We start from the raw sequence: 18,952 nt of genomic DNA on the forward strand, positions 1-18,952 counted from the left end.
CGCCGCCCCCGGCCCTCGCCGCCCTTGCCGCGGAAGTCGTTCCGAGTCCGAGGCGCACTGGCGTGGTTAGAGAGACCGGGAAGACCGGGCGGAAGCGCGGGCCCCGTGCCCTGTATTCGAGATTCTGATTGGTCCGCACAGGAAATGGACTCCAACGGAGACCATTTTTGTTTTGGGTGAAACCAAACTGAATTGCGCCTGCTCCAAAGATACAGATCTATCTGGGGAGTAATCCAGGGTTAGGTATTATTAATAATTACGACAACTTTTGTCGTTGCATCTCAGCCTCCTCTGCGGTGCTATCTGGTTTTTATTAATTTCATTGAGCGTTTGGAAAACTGGCATCAGGAACTTTTCTTGATGTTTACAAAGTGAAACAAGTTACAGCCGACTCTGAAACCACGCAGCGCGTCCAAAATTGCGTGCTACATTGCCGAAGGAAGCTGGAAGCAATGATAACTTAAGTCCGTGGAGTCAGTGCGGTCTTTAGGAATAACAGCGTGGGCTGGTGGGCTACTTTCACACTGTAACTGGAAAAGATGAGACACCGACTCCAAACCAACTCCCCATACTTGGCGAGTGAGGAAGAGGAGCTGGCCAGTTCTAGTGAAGCTAAGAAAAAAAGCAGCACATCGTCATAAACAACTTTTTTAAAAAAGTATTACTATATATGTATATATTGTATGGTAATAAGTGCTCAGATTCTGGTGCTCATTCATTATTCATTCATTGCCAGGCATGTACTATGTGGAGAATGACCAAATATAATTTATCTGCCAAACCAAGATACTTTTGAGAGTAAAGAGGGTCTAATTATTAAGGCAGGTCAACAGGCACAAACCAAGTCATATGATCACCTTAACCATATACCAAGCACAGTATTAGGCATTTGGGATTCAGAATAATAGGATATGGTCCATGGCCTCAAGAGATTAGAGAAGAAGACTAAAAGAGAAGTCGTGTAATTAGTTAAGTGTAATCAAAATACTGTAGAGGCTTGGAGAAATATAGGTGGGGTATTTTTAGAAGGTGATTGTCAGTGCCAGAGGTATGGGAATTGCAGGAAAGACTGCAGAAGAGAGATAGTCTTTATGGTGATTGCACACAGATGAGTAGGTTTTCTTTAAGTAGACAAGAAGATGGAGATGTTTGTAGGAGCAGAAATAACATGAGCAACCCAGGAGATCTCAACCAGCATGATCCATAGGGGATCGTGGCTGCCAGGACTCAGCCTGGCCAGATGGAAGGGATACGGTGAAAAGAATATTGGGTGGGGAGACTATAGAGTGTTGTACTGGGGCTAGATCATGAAGAGTCTTATATACCATACTAAGAGAATTGGATTTCTACTGTAAATAATAAAAAAGAGTGGAAGTTTTCTAATGTGAGAAATTAAATGACCAAGGTTTTATTTTAAAAAGTCCTGCAACACTAATATAGAGGATAGAGTTTGGAGATGGGGAGGCCAGTCAAAAGACTTTAGCAGGCTGGGTGCGGTGGCTCACAACTGTAATCTAAGCACTCTAGGAGGCCGAGGCAGGCACTTGAGGATCCAGACCAGTGTGGCCTCAATTATTTTGGATTTTTATCATATGTAGTCACTGGAATGTATGCTGCATGAGGGCAGAAATTTTTGCTTGTTATGTTCGCTGGTGTATCCCAAGGACCTGGTATTTAAGCCTTCGGGAAATGTTGAGTGAATGCAGCCTAATACAGTGCCTAAATGATCACTGTTTTTTGTAATACTACAAAAAGTAACCTGGAAACGTTCTGAGGTTTATTGAAATGTTAAATAGGCGTTAATAAAATATCAAACTAAGCAAACATGAAGCAGCTGGGACCTTGGCAAAGCGTTGTATGTGAAGTTATCCAATCTAAGCTAAAAGTAGTGTGGTCTCTCTGGGAGGGACACAGGCTGGTTCCAGCTGGGGTAAACTATTTACAGTGACCTTGGACATACACACACACAAACTGAGCTATTATCTGCTCCTTACCTAACCATACATGATTATAGCATTGTAAAATATTTCATCCCACCTGTGAAGCCTTCTAAAATGCAAACAACTAAACATGTAAAAAATAAACCATACTCTTAAACTAGATTTTGAGCATCTTGAAGTAATGTCCAAGTGTAATTTGTTTGTGTCTCCAGTACCTCGAAGAATGTCCAATATATAGTAAATGCTGCACAAATGTTTGACAACTTGGGCTGAACTGGAAAATTAAGGAAAAGGAACATGAAATGCTCCTTAGATTCTCCTTGTTCCCTGCCCTTGCTCCATACCCCTTCCTCCACCTGTACTTTACCAAGTGGAGTCCAAGTTTGCTAGGGATATGGGTAGAATTGGTGTTGACAATTGCCTGGAAGGGCCAGGCATGGTGGCTCATGCCTGTAATCCCAACACTTTGGGAGGCCGAGGCGGGCAGAACACTTTAGGTATGGAGTTTGAGACCAGCCTGGCCAACATGGTGAAACCCTGTCTCTACTAAAAATACAAAAATTAGCCAGGCATGGTGGTGGTGGGCAACTGTAATCCCAGCTACTCTGGAGGAGGCTGAGGCAGGAGAATCGCTTGAACCCTAGAGGCAGAGGTTGCAGTGAACTGAGATCACACCACTGCACTTCAGCCTGGGCGACAGAGCGAGACTCTGAAAAAAAAAAAACCAAAAAAAACACACACACACACAAAAAACAACTCTCTTTGTTGTCTACCACCTGTTTTTGTCATCGTTTAGGAGTACTTGGTATTTCCCAACTGAGACAGAAACCGTTTTTCTATAAACATTCACTACACCTCAGAGTTGTGTAATTTCTAAACTTGGCCAACTCTGTGGAAGACCTTTTAACTCTGTGGAAGACCTTTTAACTCTGTGGAAGGACTAATAATGTAGGCGGACATGGCTAGATGTCAGGTTTCTATGAGGATCTACAATTGTATTTAGATTGTTTTGTTTTCTAACTGCTATGGTGACCTCATACTCTAACTGCAAATATTTACCAACCCACATCATTTTTAAAGCTAGTTTATCTTTCCCATGGAGAGAGACCAGAAGTAAAATAATTGAAATACGTGGTCTTTCCACCTAGGTGAATCATTATCCTAGGTAAATCGGCAAGTTGCTATGTTTAAGGCTGCATGTGGTAGTTATGCGAAATAATTCCAAGAAAGTATGGATAATTTCATTGTTCCTTTTAGCTCTGCACAGCATTGTACTGGGTAACTAGTAAGCCTTTAATCAACGTTTGCCAGAGGGTTAATGTAATCATCATCCAAGAACTTTAAGCATTATCTTCAAATATATGATGGATACTTGGACTGATGCACTTTAGAGACCCTTAAAGCTCCGAGAGTCTATAATTATGGGCTAATTGTCTACATTGCTCAGTTTATATCATTCACCACTTATTATTTTATTTATACTTTCTTGTTAAAAATTTTAGAATCTGTGGTAATGTAAAATGGTGCAGCTGGTATGGAAAATACGATAGCAATTGCTTAAAAATTAAACATAGAATTACCATATAATCTTGCAATTCCACTTTTGGGTATATACCTAAAAGAAACGCAGAAATTCAAACAGATATTTGTACACTCCTGTTTGCAGCAGTATTACTCATAATAGCCAAAAGGTGAAAGCAACCCAAGTGTCCACTGGCAAATGCTATGGTCTGAAAGTTTCTGTCCCCCCAAAATTCATATGTTGAAATTTAATCACCAATGTGATGGTCTTAAGAGGTGGGGCATTTGAGAAGCAATTAGGTCATGAATGAGATGATTGCCTTTGTAAAAGAGGCTGCAGAGAGAGACCTCTTACCCATTCCACCACGTGAGGACACAGCAGGAAGTGAACGTCTATGAACCAGAAAGTAGGACCTCACCAGACATCAAAACTGCTGCTGATGGCTTGATTATGGACTTTCCAGCCTCTAAAACAGTGACAAATATATTTCTGTTGTTTATAAGGTACCAAGTTTATGACAGTTTGTTATAGAAGCCTGAACCAACTAAGACAATAAGTGAATACATAAAGAGAATGTAGCATATGCATATGATGGAATATTATTCTTCCCTAAAGAGGAGGGATATTCTTACATGGATGAACTTTGAAGACATTATGCTAAGTGAAATAAACCAGGCACAAAAGGACAAATACCATATGATTCCACTTACATGAGGTACATAGAGTAGTCAAATTGATACAGACAGAAAATAGAATGGTGGTTACCCAGGGGCAAGGGGAAGTGGGGAATGGAGAGTTATTGGGTGATAGACAATGGAGTTTCAGTTTAGGAAGATTAAGTTCTGGAAATAGATGGCGGTGATTGTATAACAATGTGTGTGTACTCAGCATCACTGAAGTGTCTGCTTAAAAATGGTTAAAATGGTAAATTGTATGGTATGTATATTTTACTACAATCAAATTGGAATCTTAAGTAGAGTATTGGTTTAGGACATACATTTACTGCACTTCTATGTAGAAGGAGAGAAAAAAATATATGAGCGATTGGTATAATCTGATCATAGTAGAAAATGCATTTAGTCTTTCCCTCTTTTTCTGGAAAGACAGCAATTAAGAGCATGGTGTTTAGAGTCAGAGACCTGGGATTGAACCCAGGCCTTATGCTTTTTAGCTTGTGTGATGGAAAGCATGTGACATCTATTTATCTACTTTCAGCTCTTGGGTAGGATTAATATTTTAGGTGATGTGCACATGTACTGACAGCTCCTTAACTCCCCACATGGCTGGATAGACAGGTGCCTCTTCTGCAGGCTCAACTCAACAAAACAACATGAGGTGTGATATATTGCCTCTTTCAAATCCCTATCCTGATAACATCTCCCTTAAAGGGTTGTTGTGAGGATTAAATGGGGCAGATATCTTGTGTAACTGTAAGCTCTCAGTTGGCAGAGGCTATTATTTAAGTTGTGTGCATTCTAACTTGGCTCAAGTATTAAAGTTACTTCTTCATGGCAGGAAGTTAAACCGTCTAGTTCCCATTTTACTCTTTTTTTTCTTTGAGATGGTGTCTCACTCTGTCACCCAGGCTGGATTGCAGTGGCATGATCTTGGCTTACTGCAACCTCCACCTCCCAAGTTCAAGTGATTCTCCTGCTTCAGCCTCCTGAGTAGCTGAGATCACAGGCATGTGCCACCATGCCCAGCTAATTTTTGTATTTTTAGTAGAGATGGAGCTTCACCATGTTGGCCAAGCTGGTCTCAAACTCCTGACCTCTGCCTTGATCTCCTAAAGTGCTGGGATTACAGATATGAGCCACTGTGCCTGGCCCCATTTCACTCTTGATTCTCTCTCTTAACCTCTTGTACTATCACCAAGAAATAATGATTTCTCAATGCTGTTAGTACTTTCCTAATGTTTTGGCTCATATACTTCCTAAAAGAATTGATAATCATGATGAAGCACATCTACGTTTTAAGTTGCCCTCTAAAATGTTTTCTCATAAGTTTAAATAGCTGCAAATGACATAATTTCAAGTTTATTGAAAATTAATGTCACTTTAAAATAAAAATATTTGATCACCCTTAAATGTATCATATGGATTCTAAAAACAATAGGCTTTTGGTACTCATCATTATTATATTAGTTATCTATTACTGTGTAACAAATTGTCCTTAAGCTTCAGAGCTGAAAACAACTATTTATTATCTCACAGTTTCTCTGGGGCAGATAAAAGTCTCTCACAAGACTGCAATCAGGGGGTCAGCCAGGACTGCCGGGTGATCTGAAGACTTGACTCGGGGAGGATCTACTCCCAAGCTTCCTCACATAACTGTTGGCAGGATTCAGTTTCTTATGGACCATAGGGCAGAGGGCCTAAGTTTCTTGCTGGCTAATGGCTAGTGACCTCCCTCAGTTCTGTGTCACATGAGGCTCTCCATAGGGTAGTTCATAATATGGCAACTGGCTTTCTTCAGAGCATGGAAAAGAGAAAGAGAGAGCAAAAGAGGAGCGCAACATAGAAATCACAGGGCTTTGGCAACCTAATCTCAGAAGCCTCATCCCATCACATTTGCTGTATTGGCTTTATTGTAAGCAAGTCTTTAGGTCAAGCCCAGTCTCATGGGGATGAGATTACACAAGGGCATAAATATTATACCTGGGGGCAAGGATCACTGGGGGCCATCTTATAAAGCCTGCTATCCACTACTATCAATTTTTAAAAAACATTCGAACAAGGTCATTTTTAACTGTCAGAAAAATGTGTCGTTTCTTTTCTTCTTGAACTTGTAATTCCATTCTACTATTCTCTTGCAGAATTTGCTCTAGTGTAATATTCATTTATGCTTGAAATCATTTTATTGATCTCTTTATCATATATATCACATTAGAAAATTATGAACATAAACTGACGTTTTAGTTTAACTTAATTTGGAGACAGGGTCTTACTTTGTAACCCAGGCTGGAGTACAGTGGTGCAATCATAGCTCACTGCAGCCTCAACCTCCCAGGCTCAAGTGATCCTCCCACCTCAGTCTCCTGAGTAGCTGGAACTACAGGCACCAGCCATCATGCCTGGCAAATTTTTTTATTTTTCACACAGAGAGGGAGGTCTCACTATGTTCCCCAGGCTGGTCTTTAATTCCTGGACTCAGGTGATCCTCCTGCTTTGGCCTCCCAAAATGTTAGGATTATAGGCATGAACCACTGTGCCCAGCCTGAAATTTTAATTTTTAAACAATTTCCTGGGGCCAGGTGTGGTGGCTCATGCCTGTAATCCCAGCACTTTGGGAGGCTGAGGGGGGCGGATCACTCTGGTCAGGAAGTTGAGACCAGCCTGGCCAATTTGGTGAAACCCCACCTCTACTAAAAATATACAAATTAGCTGGGCATGGTGGCGGGCTCCTGTAGTTCAGCTACTTGGGAGGCTGAGACAGGAGAATGGCTTGAACCCGGGATGTGAAGTTTGCAGTGAGCCAAGATCGCGCCATTGCACTCCAGCCTGGGCGACAGAGCGAGACTTTGTGTCAAAAAATAATAATAATAATAATAAATAAATTTTCTATAACCATATGGCTTTAAGGATTATATTTTTCTAGACTGAGTTATCATTAATTTGTTGTTATTAGTAGTAGTATGAATAGCATTATTGATTAAAACTACATAAACATTTAATAAAATTTGATAAATATTTTTATGAAATACAAAAGTAAAATGCCATTGGAGATATATTGCTTAATGCAATAGGTTTCTTTTCAGTTAGTTCATTCATGCTTTCTTCTGTATAACTTAGAATGAGTGAGGGCCACTAATAAATGAGAATCTAATGTTTATTAATGATGGTTGTTAAGTGCCTTATTTTTGGGAGAATTCACATTATATTCCCATTAAACTAATCCAAACTTAACAGATACATGGGAGGCATAATAAATGAGCAGAGAAATGGTTGCTGAATTACAGAGTGCCAAAGTAAACACTAATATGGATTTAGGGTATCCAATAAGCTTTTGGAAAAAAAATAATGAAAATGTTTCCTTTGCAAACCTTTATAAATGTTTATGTAAATACAAAACACTGGCCAGGCATGGTGGCTCAGGCATGTAATACCAGCACTTCAGGAGGCCGAGGTGGGAGGCTCGCTGGAGCCCAGGATTTCAAGAAAACACCAACTTACATCCTAAAAAGGAAAAAGAATTCTGAAAACCTTTTCTCTACTCTAGCAGTACAGCAAAGATGTATCTAAAAGGGCACAAAAGAGAAAATTTGTAATAGGGGAAAACACATTCCAGAGTTTCTCTTCTTTCATAAATTCATAATCACCAGGAAGAATGGAAATGATCATCACAACATGAAGTGCATTATTTTCAGGGTTCTTCTTTATTGAAACCATGTGCTTTGGTTCAAAGTATGAGCGACTCTATTCAGCAGAGATACACATACATGTGGAAGTGATGCAGTCAGCAAGATCATAGCAAACTGTAATTTCTGCATTTGGTGATAAATGACCATAAATATTGTGATAAAGATGCCTCAATTCATTGGGGGAAGAAACACGAAATGCTTTTGTTTTCCAGTTATTACCACCAACTATTCTTTATCTAATCTTCTTCATGCTGGGTAGCAGGACTACTGGCAAAAACATAGTCTCTCTTATGTGACTACGACCTTGAGTAATAGTACTGTATCTCAGACAGGTCTCCATCAATTTAGAAAGTTTATTTTGCCAAGGTTAAGGATGTGCCTGTGACACATTCTCAGAAAGTCCTGATGACATGTCCCCAAGGTGGTTGGGGTACAGCTTGGTTTTATACTTTTGAGGGAGACATGAGACATCAATTAAAACATGTAAGATTTACATTGGTTCGGTCCAGAAAGGTGGGACAACTCAGAGAGGGGGTGGCTTCCAGGTCATAGGTAGATTTAAAGATTTTCTGATTAGTGATTGGTTGAAAAAGTCATTATCAATAGAAAGGAACATCTGGGTTACTAATAAGGGGTTGTGGAGACCAAGGCTTTATCATGCAAATGAAGCCTGGAAATGTTTCCGTTTTTAAAAATTTTATAAAAAATTTATTCAGGATCCAAAGCAGTATGTAAATGTTTCTTACCAGATTTTAAAGAGTCTGTTCTATCAGTAATTCCAAAAGGGAGGAGTGTATAATGAGGTGTGTCCAGCTCCCCATTCCCATCATGGCCTGAGCTTATTTTCCAGGCTAACTTTGGAATGCCCTTGCCTAGAGGAGGGGTCCATTCAGATGATTGTTGGCAAGGGCTTAGAGTTTTATTTTTGGCTTATAGTATTTACAAAGGATTACTAGTGTCACAAAGGCTGAGGATTCAGGAAAAGCTGATGGGAATAATGCTATGGAATTCATGCAAAAGCAGGTTACAGTAGGTCATTCCTTTCAGACCACAAGGAGTGATTATAAATCTTGGCAGAGGCTATTGAGTCAGTCTGCCCAGCACCCCTTACTCCTCTGGAAGCTAACATCTGCTCCACCTAACCTTCACGACATAGGCCTGTACTTAGGACTGGGCCTCTCCTAACACCCTTATCTAGATACCATGTTGTCCCAGGACTGCACTGGACCCAACCCACATTAGTCAGAGTTAGTCCCTGGGACTTTTCTAATTATCTTCTACTTTGTTGTCGTTGCTTTTGTTTGAGACACAGTCTTTCTCTGTCACCCAGGCTGGAGTGCAGTGGCACGATTGCAGCTCACTGCAACCTCTGCCTCCCAGGTTCAAGCGATTCTCCTGACTCAGCCTCCTGAGTAGCTGGGATTACAGGCACACGCCACCACAGCCGGCTAATTTTTATATTTTTAATAGAGATAGGTTTTTGCTTTGTTGGCCAGGCTGGTCTTGAACTCCTGGCCTCATGTGATCTACCTGCCTTGGCCTTCCAAAGTGCTAGGATTACATGTGTGAGCCACCACACCTGGCCCTAATTATCTTGTACTTTGATGAGAAGCTAGCCTGAGAGAATACTCCAAAAATTATAGTTTTAGGATCACCAGAGTATGTACCTTATAAAAGTGCTGTACTACAGTGGAGGTTGTCCCATCTCTCTTAAATGGACTAAAGTCACCTCTACAGGAGAGTTGAGATGTATTAAAATCCACCTCCTCATTGTCTAAACCATAGGATTTCAGAAATTACAAATCAAAATAAGCCTAGACTACAAGGGTAAAGGAATTGGCTACGTTTGAAAGAAAGAATCCCAGTGAATCAGAAGGCAGGAAGTAGATGCTAGATTTTAAATATTCATAAATGTTAAGACTTTGGTTTAGAGTATAAGGTAATCTGTTTTACAGCTAAAAGTTTCTGTTCTTTCCAAAAGGAGCTGGGAGCACTGTGAATCACAAATACATATTAGAAGCCTCTTGAATTGGAAATGGCATTCAGCGAACTCAGGGCACAAGAATGAGATTCGTATATTCCAAAGATGATGAAACTGAAATTAGGAAACTTTGATTGGTAAAATGCACGATATACAAGGAACTGGAAGTTGAATAGTTCACCTGAAATTGTTTTTAATGCAGAAAGGGTAACTATAAATGCATTCATATAAAGCTAGAAGTAGTATAAATTAAACTTTTTAAAACAATGTATTTTGTTCTGAAATTAGCTGTAAGCTCAGAAAAAATGAAATATAACAGGCTACAAGAGAAGAATAAAAACTTCAAAAGGGCTTCAAAGATAGAAAATAAGCAAGAAACTTCAAAGAAAGAAAGGGAAAAAATGGCAGTTTTAAATCATGTCTAACAGCAAAGTCTCTGGTTTTACCAAGATGGGGATTGAACCAACTACTCCTCACCCTTTTCTAAGTAAAAGAATGATTTATGAATATCAGTTTCTTTTAAAAAAAATTCTAAATTTGGGTATTTTTATATTAAACAATTTTAAATATCTAAAAGGATAATATTCTCAATGAATCAGGGAGATTTAATTTTACCTTAATTTTAAAGGACTATAGTTTTATTATAGATTTTCTCAATAATGATAAGTACAGTTACTAAAGAATATAAAACTGGTAATTGAGGCATCGAATGGCTTGTTTGTTTGTTTTTTTCATTTTTATTTGTTTTAAGACAGAGTCTTGCTCTGTTGCCCAGGCTGGAGTGCAGTGGTGCCATCTCAGCTCACTGCAAACTCCATCTCTTGGGCTCAAGCGATCCTCCCACCTCAACCTCCTGAGTCTCTGGGACTACAAGCATGTGCCACCACACCTGGCTAGCATTTTGTATTATTATTATTATTGTTGTTGTTGTTATTATTGGTAGAGACAGGGTTTTGCCATGTTGCCTGGGCTGGTCTCGAACTCCTGGGCTGAAGTGATCCTCCCACCTCGGCCTCCCAAAGTGTTGAGATTACAAGCATGAGCCACTGCACCTGGCCAAGTATATTTGACTGCATAAATAAATTTGGAATTGTGCACTAAAATTAAATAGTCATATTTATGTAAATATGAGTTTTTAAAGAAATGTGTGTGATTTCAAATGGAATTTATTGTGCTGGAAGTGTATAGGCACATGTATATTTTGTGAGTTGGTTTTAGCAAGAGTTAGGAAAGTAGAAAATTTTCTGAATCTATAGACCACTTTGATACTGAGTAAAATTGCAGTGTTTAGCATTTGACACTTTTTTTTTATATGAATGATTATATCAGGGATACAGAGAGAAAGAGGTTTATATTAAGGTTGGCTCATGGGATTGTGGAGGTTGGCAAGTCTGAAATATGTAGGGTAGGCTAGAAACTCAGTCAGGATTTCTATGTTACAGTCTTGAGTCTTATTTGGGAAACCTCAATCTTTGCTTTAAGGCCTTCAACTGATTAGATGAGGCCCATCTACATTATGGAGGGTAATCCTCCTTATTTAAAGTCAAATGGGCCAGGTGCAGTGGCTCATGCTTATAATCCCAGCACTTTGAGAGGTTGAGGTGGGAGGATCACTTAAGGCCAGGAAGTTGAGACCAGCCTGGGCAACATAGTGAAACCCTTTCTTGATACAGGTTTGGCTCTGTGCCCCCACCCAAATCTCATCTTGAATTGTAATCCAAATTGTAATCCCCATATGTTGAGGGAGGGACCTGCTGGGAGGTGATTGGATCATGGGGGCAGTTTCTCCATGCTTATCTCGTGAGAGTGAGTGAGTTCTCAGGAGATCGGATGGTCTTATAAGTGCCAGTTTCCCCTGTGCTGTCTTTCTCCTGTTACCGTGGGAAGACGTGCCTTGCTTTCCCTTTACCTTCCATCATGATTGTAAGTCTAATGAGGCCTCCCCAGCAATGTGGAACTGTGAATCAATTAAACTTCTTTCCTTAATCTTTACTCAGACTCAGCTGTGTGCAGTGGTTCATGCCTGTAATCCCAGCACTTTGGAAGGTCAAGGTGGACGGATCACCTGAGATTGGGAGTTCGTAGACCAGCCTGACCAACCTGGAGAAACCTGTCTCTACTAAAAATACAAAATTAGCTGAGCGTGGTGGCACACGCCTGTAATCCCACTAACTCGGGAGGCTGAGGCAGGAGAATCGCTTGAACCCGGGAGGCAGAGGTTGCAGTGAGCTGAGATCACACCAATGCACTCCAGCCTGGGCAACAAGAGCAAAACTCTGTCTCAAATAAAAAATAAAAAATAAATTACTCAGACTCTGGTAGTATCTTTTTTTTTTTTTTTTTTTTGAGACAGAGTCTTGCTCTGTTGCCCAGGCTGAAGTGTAGTGGCTTAATTTCAGCTCACTGCAACTTCCACCTCCTGGGTTCAAGCAATTCTCCTGTCTCAGCCTCCCAAGTAGCTGGGATTACAGGTGCCCGCCACCACGCCCGGCTAATTTTTGTGTTTTTAGTAGAGACGGGGTTTTGCCATGTTGGCCAGGCTGGTCTCGAACTCCTGACCTCAGGTGATCTGCCCACCTCAGCCTTTCAAAGTGTTGGGATTACAGGCATGAGCCACTGCGCCTGGCCAACTCTGGTAGTATCTTTGTAGCAGAGTGGAAATGGACTAATACATGTCTCTACAAAAAATTTTAAAATTAGCTGGGTGCGATGACAAATGCCTGTAGTCCTAGCTACTCAGGAGGCTGACTGAGGTGAGAGGATCACTTGATCCCAGGAGTTTAAAGCTGCCATGAGCTATGATCACACCACTGCACTCCAGCCTGGGTGGCACAGCAACATCCTGTCTCTAAAAAAATAAAAAATAATAAAATAATAAAGTCAACTGGTTATAAATATTAATCACTCTACAAAATACCTTCACAGCAACATCTAGACTAGTGTTTGCCCAAACAACTGGGCATCTAGCATCTAGTCTAGCCATATTGACACATTAACTATCACAGTTATCAATTTAATTAATTTAATTAATTAGTCTAGATAAAATCTGATTTTAAAAAGTTTCTTATTGGCTTTTTGAGGTTTTAGTTCACAAACCACTAAAACAATAAATGTTCATATTTATTCAAAGGCCTCTTCTTAATTCGATTTCTATACTAGAGAGTAAAGTTACCTGTAATTAAAATAAAGGTAGTAGAAATATATATGACATTTTGGCCCATACATCAAAAGAGGATTTTAAATAGTCTCAAGGGTAGCTGATATTTACATGCATCAATATTTCCTATTTACATGGAATTCCAAATACCAAGATCATCTTTGATTTCCTACTGGAAAATGAAAGACTATAAGAGATATTGCATCAAGATATTACTAATTGGGAGAGTTGTTCGGATTTATACAAAGCAAACTTCAAAAAATAATAATACATAGCATAATATTATATAAATTTGATAGGGGGATGTTTTGTCTTTTAAAAGAAGAAAAACTAGTAACTCAGAAAAAAGAGCAAAGTAAATGTAAAGGCTTTGATAACTGGCCAGGATTTTGTAAAATTAAAATATTATTAAATACATAAAAGTATAATAAAAATATATAAAATATATATAATTTTACATATATTTTATATTATATGTAAAAAAGTATATACAAATATACTTTTATATATTTATAAACACGTGGAAATTATGGGAGCTACAATTCAAGACGAGATTTGGGTGGGCACACAGCCAAACCATATCCCCTTATGTCTGTCTACTTTCACTTTTGTCCTAATATTGCTAGAATTTAGATAGTAGAAGAAAGGATCAAATTGTTTAGCCAGAACTTTATATATATATAAAAGTTTATATACATGAGTCTTGCTCTTATAATTATACAGTAAGGCATTGAAAATGGACTAGATGACATCCATCAAATCATAGAGTGACAATTTAAGGCTATACAGAACCTTAAATTGCACGAGTTTCCCTATCATCTCAAAATGGAATATGTAGATGTTCCTTTCATTGTATGTGCAGATGTAAAAATACATCCACATCCTTTCTTCCTTTCTAACTCTATCCACTTGAGAGGACCCCAGAGTTTCTGGTTCCCCTGATGAGATGAACCCAATAGGCAACCCTAGTACTTGAAATATGGCTTCTTATACCAGTCAGTCAATAAAAGGCATGAGTCTCCTTAGAATGCTAGCTGATTTCATGTTTGTGGCAGGGCTACACTGAGCCTGGCATATCTGCTTTTACCCCAAAGCAAGGAAACTTTCAAAGATTAATGCAGTGGTGTCAAAAGGAAATGGGTGCTACTTAATAAAGGGCTTCATTGGCCAAGTTGTGACTTTGAGCATCAAAAAGAGAACTAAGGCTGTAGTTGATAAAAATATACCAAATCTGTGAAAGGCCCTAAGTCCATAATGACGTGCCAAAAGAGAAAAGCGTTCTGAAGGAAAGTGAATGGAGGAGAATATGGCATTGTTAATGGTCATACTGGTCTTATCCACATAGTTGAGAAAATAGATATAGAAATTAGTAAATATTCAATTACATCAGTTAAAAAGTATTTTTGGCCCAGTGCGGTGGCTCACACCTATAATCCCAGCACTTTGAAAGGCTGAGGCAGGCAGATCACTAGAGGTCAGGAGTTCGAGACCAGCCTGGCATAGTGAAACCCCATCTCTACTAAAAATATTAAAATTAGGCAGGCCTGGTGGCACTGACCTGTAATCCCAGCTACTCAGGAGGCTGAGGCACCAGCATCGCTTGAGCTAGGGAGGTGGAGGCTGCAGTGAGCCAAGATCGTGCCACTGCACTCCAGCCTGGGCAACAGAGTGATACTCTGTCTCAAAAAAATAAGAGATTTTCTGATACAAGGGCATTTCAGAAGAAAGAACATACTTGATCCTCCTTCCTTATATTTTATTCTTTTCATTTCTAGGAGTAAATACATTTCCTAGAATAATTATGAATCCTTTTTGTCCATGTTTTTCTGCCTTTTATTGCACATATATCTATCCATAAATAATACACAGTATTATTTGGTTTGTTTTTAAAATGGACACTTGTCCTTTTGCAATGTACTATTTTTCTCTCTCAGAGTTTTTTTTTTTTTTTATATTTACCCATGTTGATATACATATGTGCTCGCTTATGTGCACGGGGTCATTTCTGGGTCTGTCCCATTGGGCCATATCTCTGTCACTGCATTAGTATCATTCCGATGTTATAAAACCATATTTACCTTTGTAAAATGTCTTGATTTATGTCTACATTGAATCTTTCCCTCTTTACTCTTTAAATATTATCCTGGCTGATCTCAATCATTTAGTTTCATATAACATTTAGGATCTACTCATCAAAAGTTTTGAGTTTTAAGTTGATTGGGTTTGAAATGGATTGAATTTATAACTTAAGGTTGCTATGAATTAATATAGTTTAGGAGCCGGGTGTGGTGGCTCACCCCTGTAATCCCAGCACTTTGTGAGGCCGAGGCAGGCAGAAGACTTGAGGCCAGGAATTCAAGACCAGCCTGGCCAACATGGTGAAACCCCCTCTCTACAGAAAATACAAGAATTAGCTGGGTGTGATGGCCCACGCCTGTAATCCCAGCTACTCAGGAGACTGAGGCACAAGAATCACAAACTCGGGAGGCAGAGGTTGCAGTAAGCCGAGATTGCACTACTGCCCTTTAGCCTGGGCAAGAGAGTGAGACTCTGTCTCAAAATAATAATAATAATATATTGTGGCATTCATTTTTCTCATAGATGTTTATAGCAAAACTCTCTATCATTTAAATGTTCTTTCAAATCTTTCTAGATAATTTTTGTTTGTTTTTATACTGGAAAAATGTATGCAAAAGCAGAGAGATTACTATGAAAAACCCTCATAAACTCATAATCAAGTAAAACAATTATCAATTTCTGGCCAATCCTATTTCATCTGTATTTCCATATATTCTACTACTTTCCTGTTTTATTTTGAAGCATATCCCAGACATCATATCATTTCATCTATAAAAATTTCATCAAATACCTCTAAAAGGTAAGGACTCCTTAAAAATATATCCACAATACAATTATTACCACTAAAACACCCAATAGGTCAGGCTTGGTGGCTGAGGCCTGTAATCCCAGCATTTAGTGAGATCCAGGCAGGAGGACCATTTGAGCCCAGGAGTTCGAGACTAGCCTGGACAACATAGCAAGAGCTTTTCTCTATTAACTGGGTGTAGTGGCGCATGCCTGTGGTCTCAGCTACTCCAGAGGCTGAGGTGGAAGAATCCCTTGAGCCCTGGGGGCCGAGGCTGCAGTGAGCCGTGATCATGCCATTGCACTCCTGGGCAACACGGCAAGACTTCACCTCAATTTTTCTTTTTTCTTTTTTGTTTTTTTGAGATGGAGCCTCGCTCTGTCAAGTACAGTGGTGCCATCTTGGCTCACTGCAACCTCTGCCTCCCAGGCTTCAGTGATTCTGTCACCTCAGCCTCCCCAGTAAATGGGACTACAGGCAAGCCCGATCATGCCCAGCTAATCTTCGTATTTTTTGCAGAGACAGAGTTTCACCATGTTGCCCAGGCTGGTCTTGAACTTCTGGTCTCCAGCCATCTGCCCGCCTTGGCCTCCCAAAAGTGCTGGGATTACAAGTCTGAGCCACTGTCCCTGCCTATTATTATTATTATTTTATTTTTATTTTTTTTTTTTTTGAGATGGAGTCTCGCTCTGTCACCTGGGCTGGAGTGCAGTGGCCAGTTCTCAGCTCACTGCAAGCTCCACCTCCCAGGTTTACACCATTCTCCTGCCTCAGCCTCCGAGTAGCTGGGACTACAGGCACCCGCCACCTCGCCCGGCTAGTTTTTTGTATTTTTTTTAGTAGAGACGGGGTTTCACAGTGTTAGCCAGGATGGTCTCGATCTCCTGACCTCGTGATCCGCCTGTCTCGGCCTCCCAAAGTGCTGGGATTACAGGCTTGAGCCACCGCGCCCGGCCCTATTATTATTTTTAATTGACACATAATAATTGTATATATTTATGTGGCACCAATCAAGATAATGAACAAATCTATTATCCTCAAAAGTTTCTTCATGCCCCTTTGTCAGATCTCCTTCCTGTGCTCCCCTTCTCCTTCTCCAGGTAACCACTAATCTGCTTCATTATAAATTAATTAGCATTTTTAAAGAATTTTACAGGCCTATCACAGTGGTTCACACCTGTAATCCCATGGCTTTGGGAGGCCCGGGTGAGAGACTTGCTTGACTCGAGGTGCTCAAGACCAACCGAGGAAAAAAAGTGAGACCCTGTCTCTACAAAAAATCAAAAGGTTAGTTAACTAGGCATAGTGGCCCATGACTATGGTCCCAGCTACAATGAAAGGCTGAGGCAGGAGGATTCCTTGAGTCCAGGAGGTCCAGGGTACAGTGAGCTGTGATGGGGTCACTGCAGTCCAGCCTGGTTAACAGACTGAGACCCTGACTCAAAAACAAACAAACAAACAAACTTTCTTTCACCTTGTTTTCAACTTGTTTTTACGTGTATCTGCAGTCCATTCTTCTTATTGTGTACTCCTTTTTGTTGTACGTGTATACCACAATTTGTCCATTCAGTCACCTAATGGTGGACATTTGGGTTGTTTACAGGTTTTGCCTATAACAAAGCTTTGATAAATATTAATATGCAAATCTTTTTATGAATATATTCTTTCATTTGTCTTGGTTAAATACACCAAAGTGATATGGTGAGTCATAATGGAGATGTGTGTTCAAGTTTTAAAGGAACTGTCAAACTATTTCCAAAGAGGTCTACCATTTTACATTCCCCCCAGCAGGGTAAGAGAGTTTCAGTTCCTCCATATCCTCACTAACACTTGATATGGTCAGTTGTGGTATTTCATTGTGATTTTTAGTATGTGTTTCCTTAATGACTACAGATATTGAGCATGTTTTCATGTGCTTATTTGTCACTGGTTAAATATCTGTTGAAACCTTTTGCTCATCATTTACTGGATTTTTTGTTTTCTTATTGTTGAGCATTGCAAATTTTATATTCTTACAAGTCTTTTGTCAGATAGGTGATTTGCAAATATTTTCTTCCAGTTTGTGGTTTGTTTCTTCATTCTCTTAATATGGTTTTCCAAAGAGCAGAAGAATTATAATAACATCCAGTTTATCAATTCGTTCTGTTACGGATCATGCTTTTGGTATCTTATCTAAGAAATCTTTGCCTAATTCGAAGTTGCAGAGGTTTTCTGCCATTTTTTTTTTTGTTTTTTTTTTTGACAGAGTCTCACTCTGTCACCCAGGCTGGAGTGCAATGGCATGATCTTGGCTTACTACAACCTCTGCCTCGGGGGTTCAAGTGATTCTCCTGTCTCAGCCTCCTAAGTAGCTGAGATTACAGGCATCCGCCACCACACCCAGCTAATTTTTGTATTTTTAGTAGAGACAGGGTTTCACCTTGTTGACCAGACTGGTCTCGAACTCTTGACCTCAGGTGATCCACTGCCTTGGTCTCCCAAAGTGCTGGGATTACAGGCGTGAGCTATGGCACCCAGCCCTTTGCTATGTTTTCTTTTAGAACTTTCCTGGTTTTAAGTTTTACATTTAGGACTATGATAATTTTGAATTAATTTTGTATAATGTGAGAGGTATGGATCAAAGTTCATATTTTTGCACATAAATAGATGATTGTTTTTGCATGTGGATATCTATAGTAACCAGATATCCATATACAAACAGACTATCCTTTCTCTACTGAATTGCTTTTGAAATTTTCTTCAAAGTCAACCATCCACATACATGTACTATATATCTATTTCTGGACTCCACTCTGTTTCATGTCTCTATTTATCTCCCAAGTAGCTGGGTATTGATGCCAATACCACACTGTGTTTATTACTACAGCTTTACAGTCTTAAAATAAGTAATGTTTGTCCTCCAACTTTATTTCTATTTTTCACAGTTGTTTCCGCTATTCTAGGTCCTTTCCATTTCAATATGAATTTTAGAATCAGATTTTTGATTGGAATTATGTCAAACATATAGTTCAAATTTAGGAGAACTGGCATCTTAACAATATTGGATATTTCCATTTATTTTCCTTCCTTCCTTCCTTTCTCTTTCTTTCTTTCCTTCTTTCTTTCTCTCCTTCCTTCTTCCCTCCC

At 39.5% G+C, this 18,952-nt stretch overlaps 1 protein-coding gene across 1 annotated transcript in view; it reads right to left on the reverse strand.

The window, feature by feature from the left end:
• The window catches only part of PEX7 (peroxisomal biogenesis factor 7), a 114,599-nt gene that overhangs the window by 93,499 nt on the left and 2,148 nt on the right, over positions 1-18,952 (reverse strand). Inside the window, exon 2 of the mRNA XM_011962180.1 lies at positions 518-612. Coding sequence (XP_011817570.1) covers positions 518-612 — 95 coding nt within the window. The remainder of the gene's footprint in view (positions 1-517; positions 613-18,952) is intronic.

Source organism: Colobus angolensis, unplaced genomic scaffold, assembly GCF_000951035.1.
Source record: "Colobus angolensis palliatus isolate OR3802 unplaced genomic scaffold, Cang.pa_1.0 Scaffold58, whole genome shotgun sequence".
In the NCBI taxonomy this organism is placed as follows: domain Eukaryota; kingdom Metazoa; phylum Chordata; class Mammalia; order Primates; family Cercopithecidae; genus Colobus; species Colobus angolensis.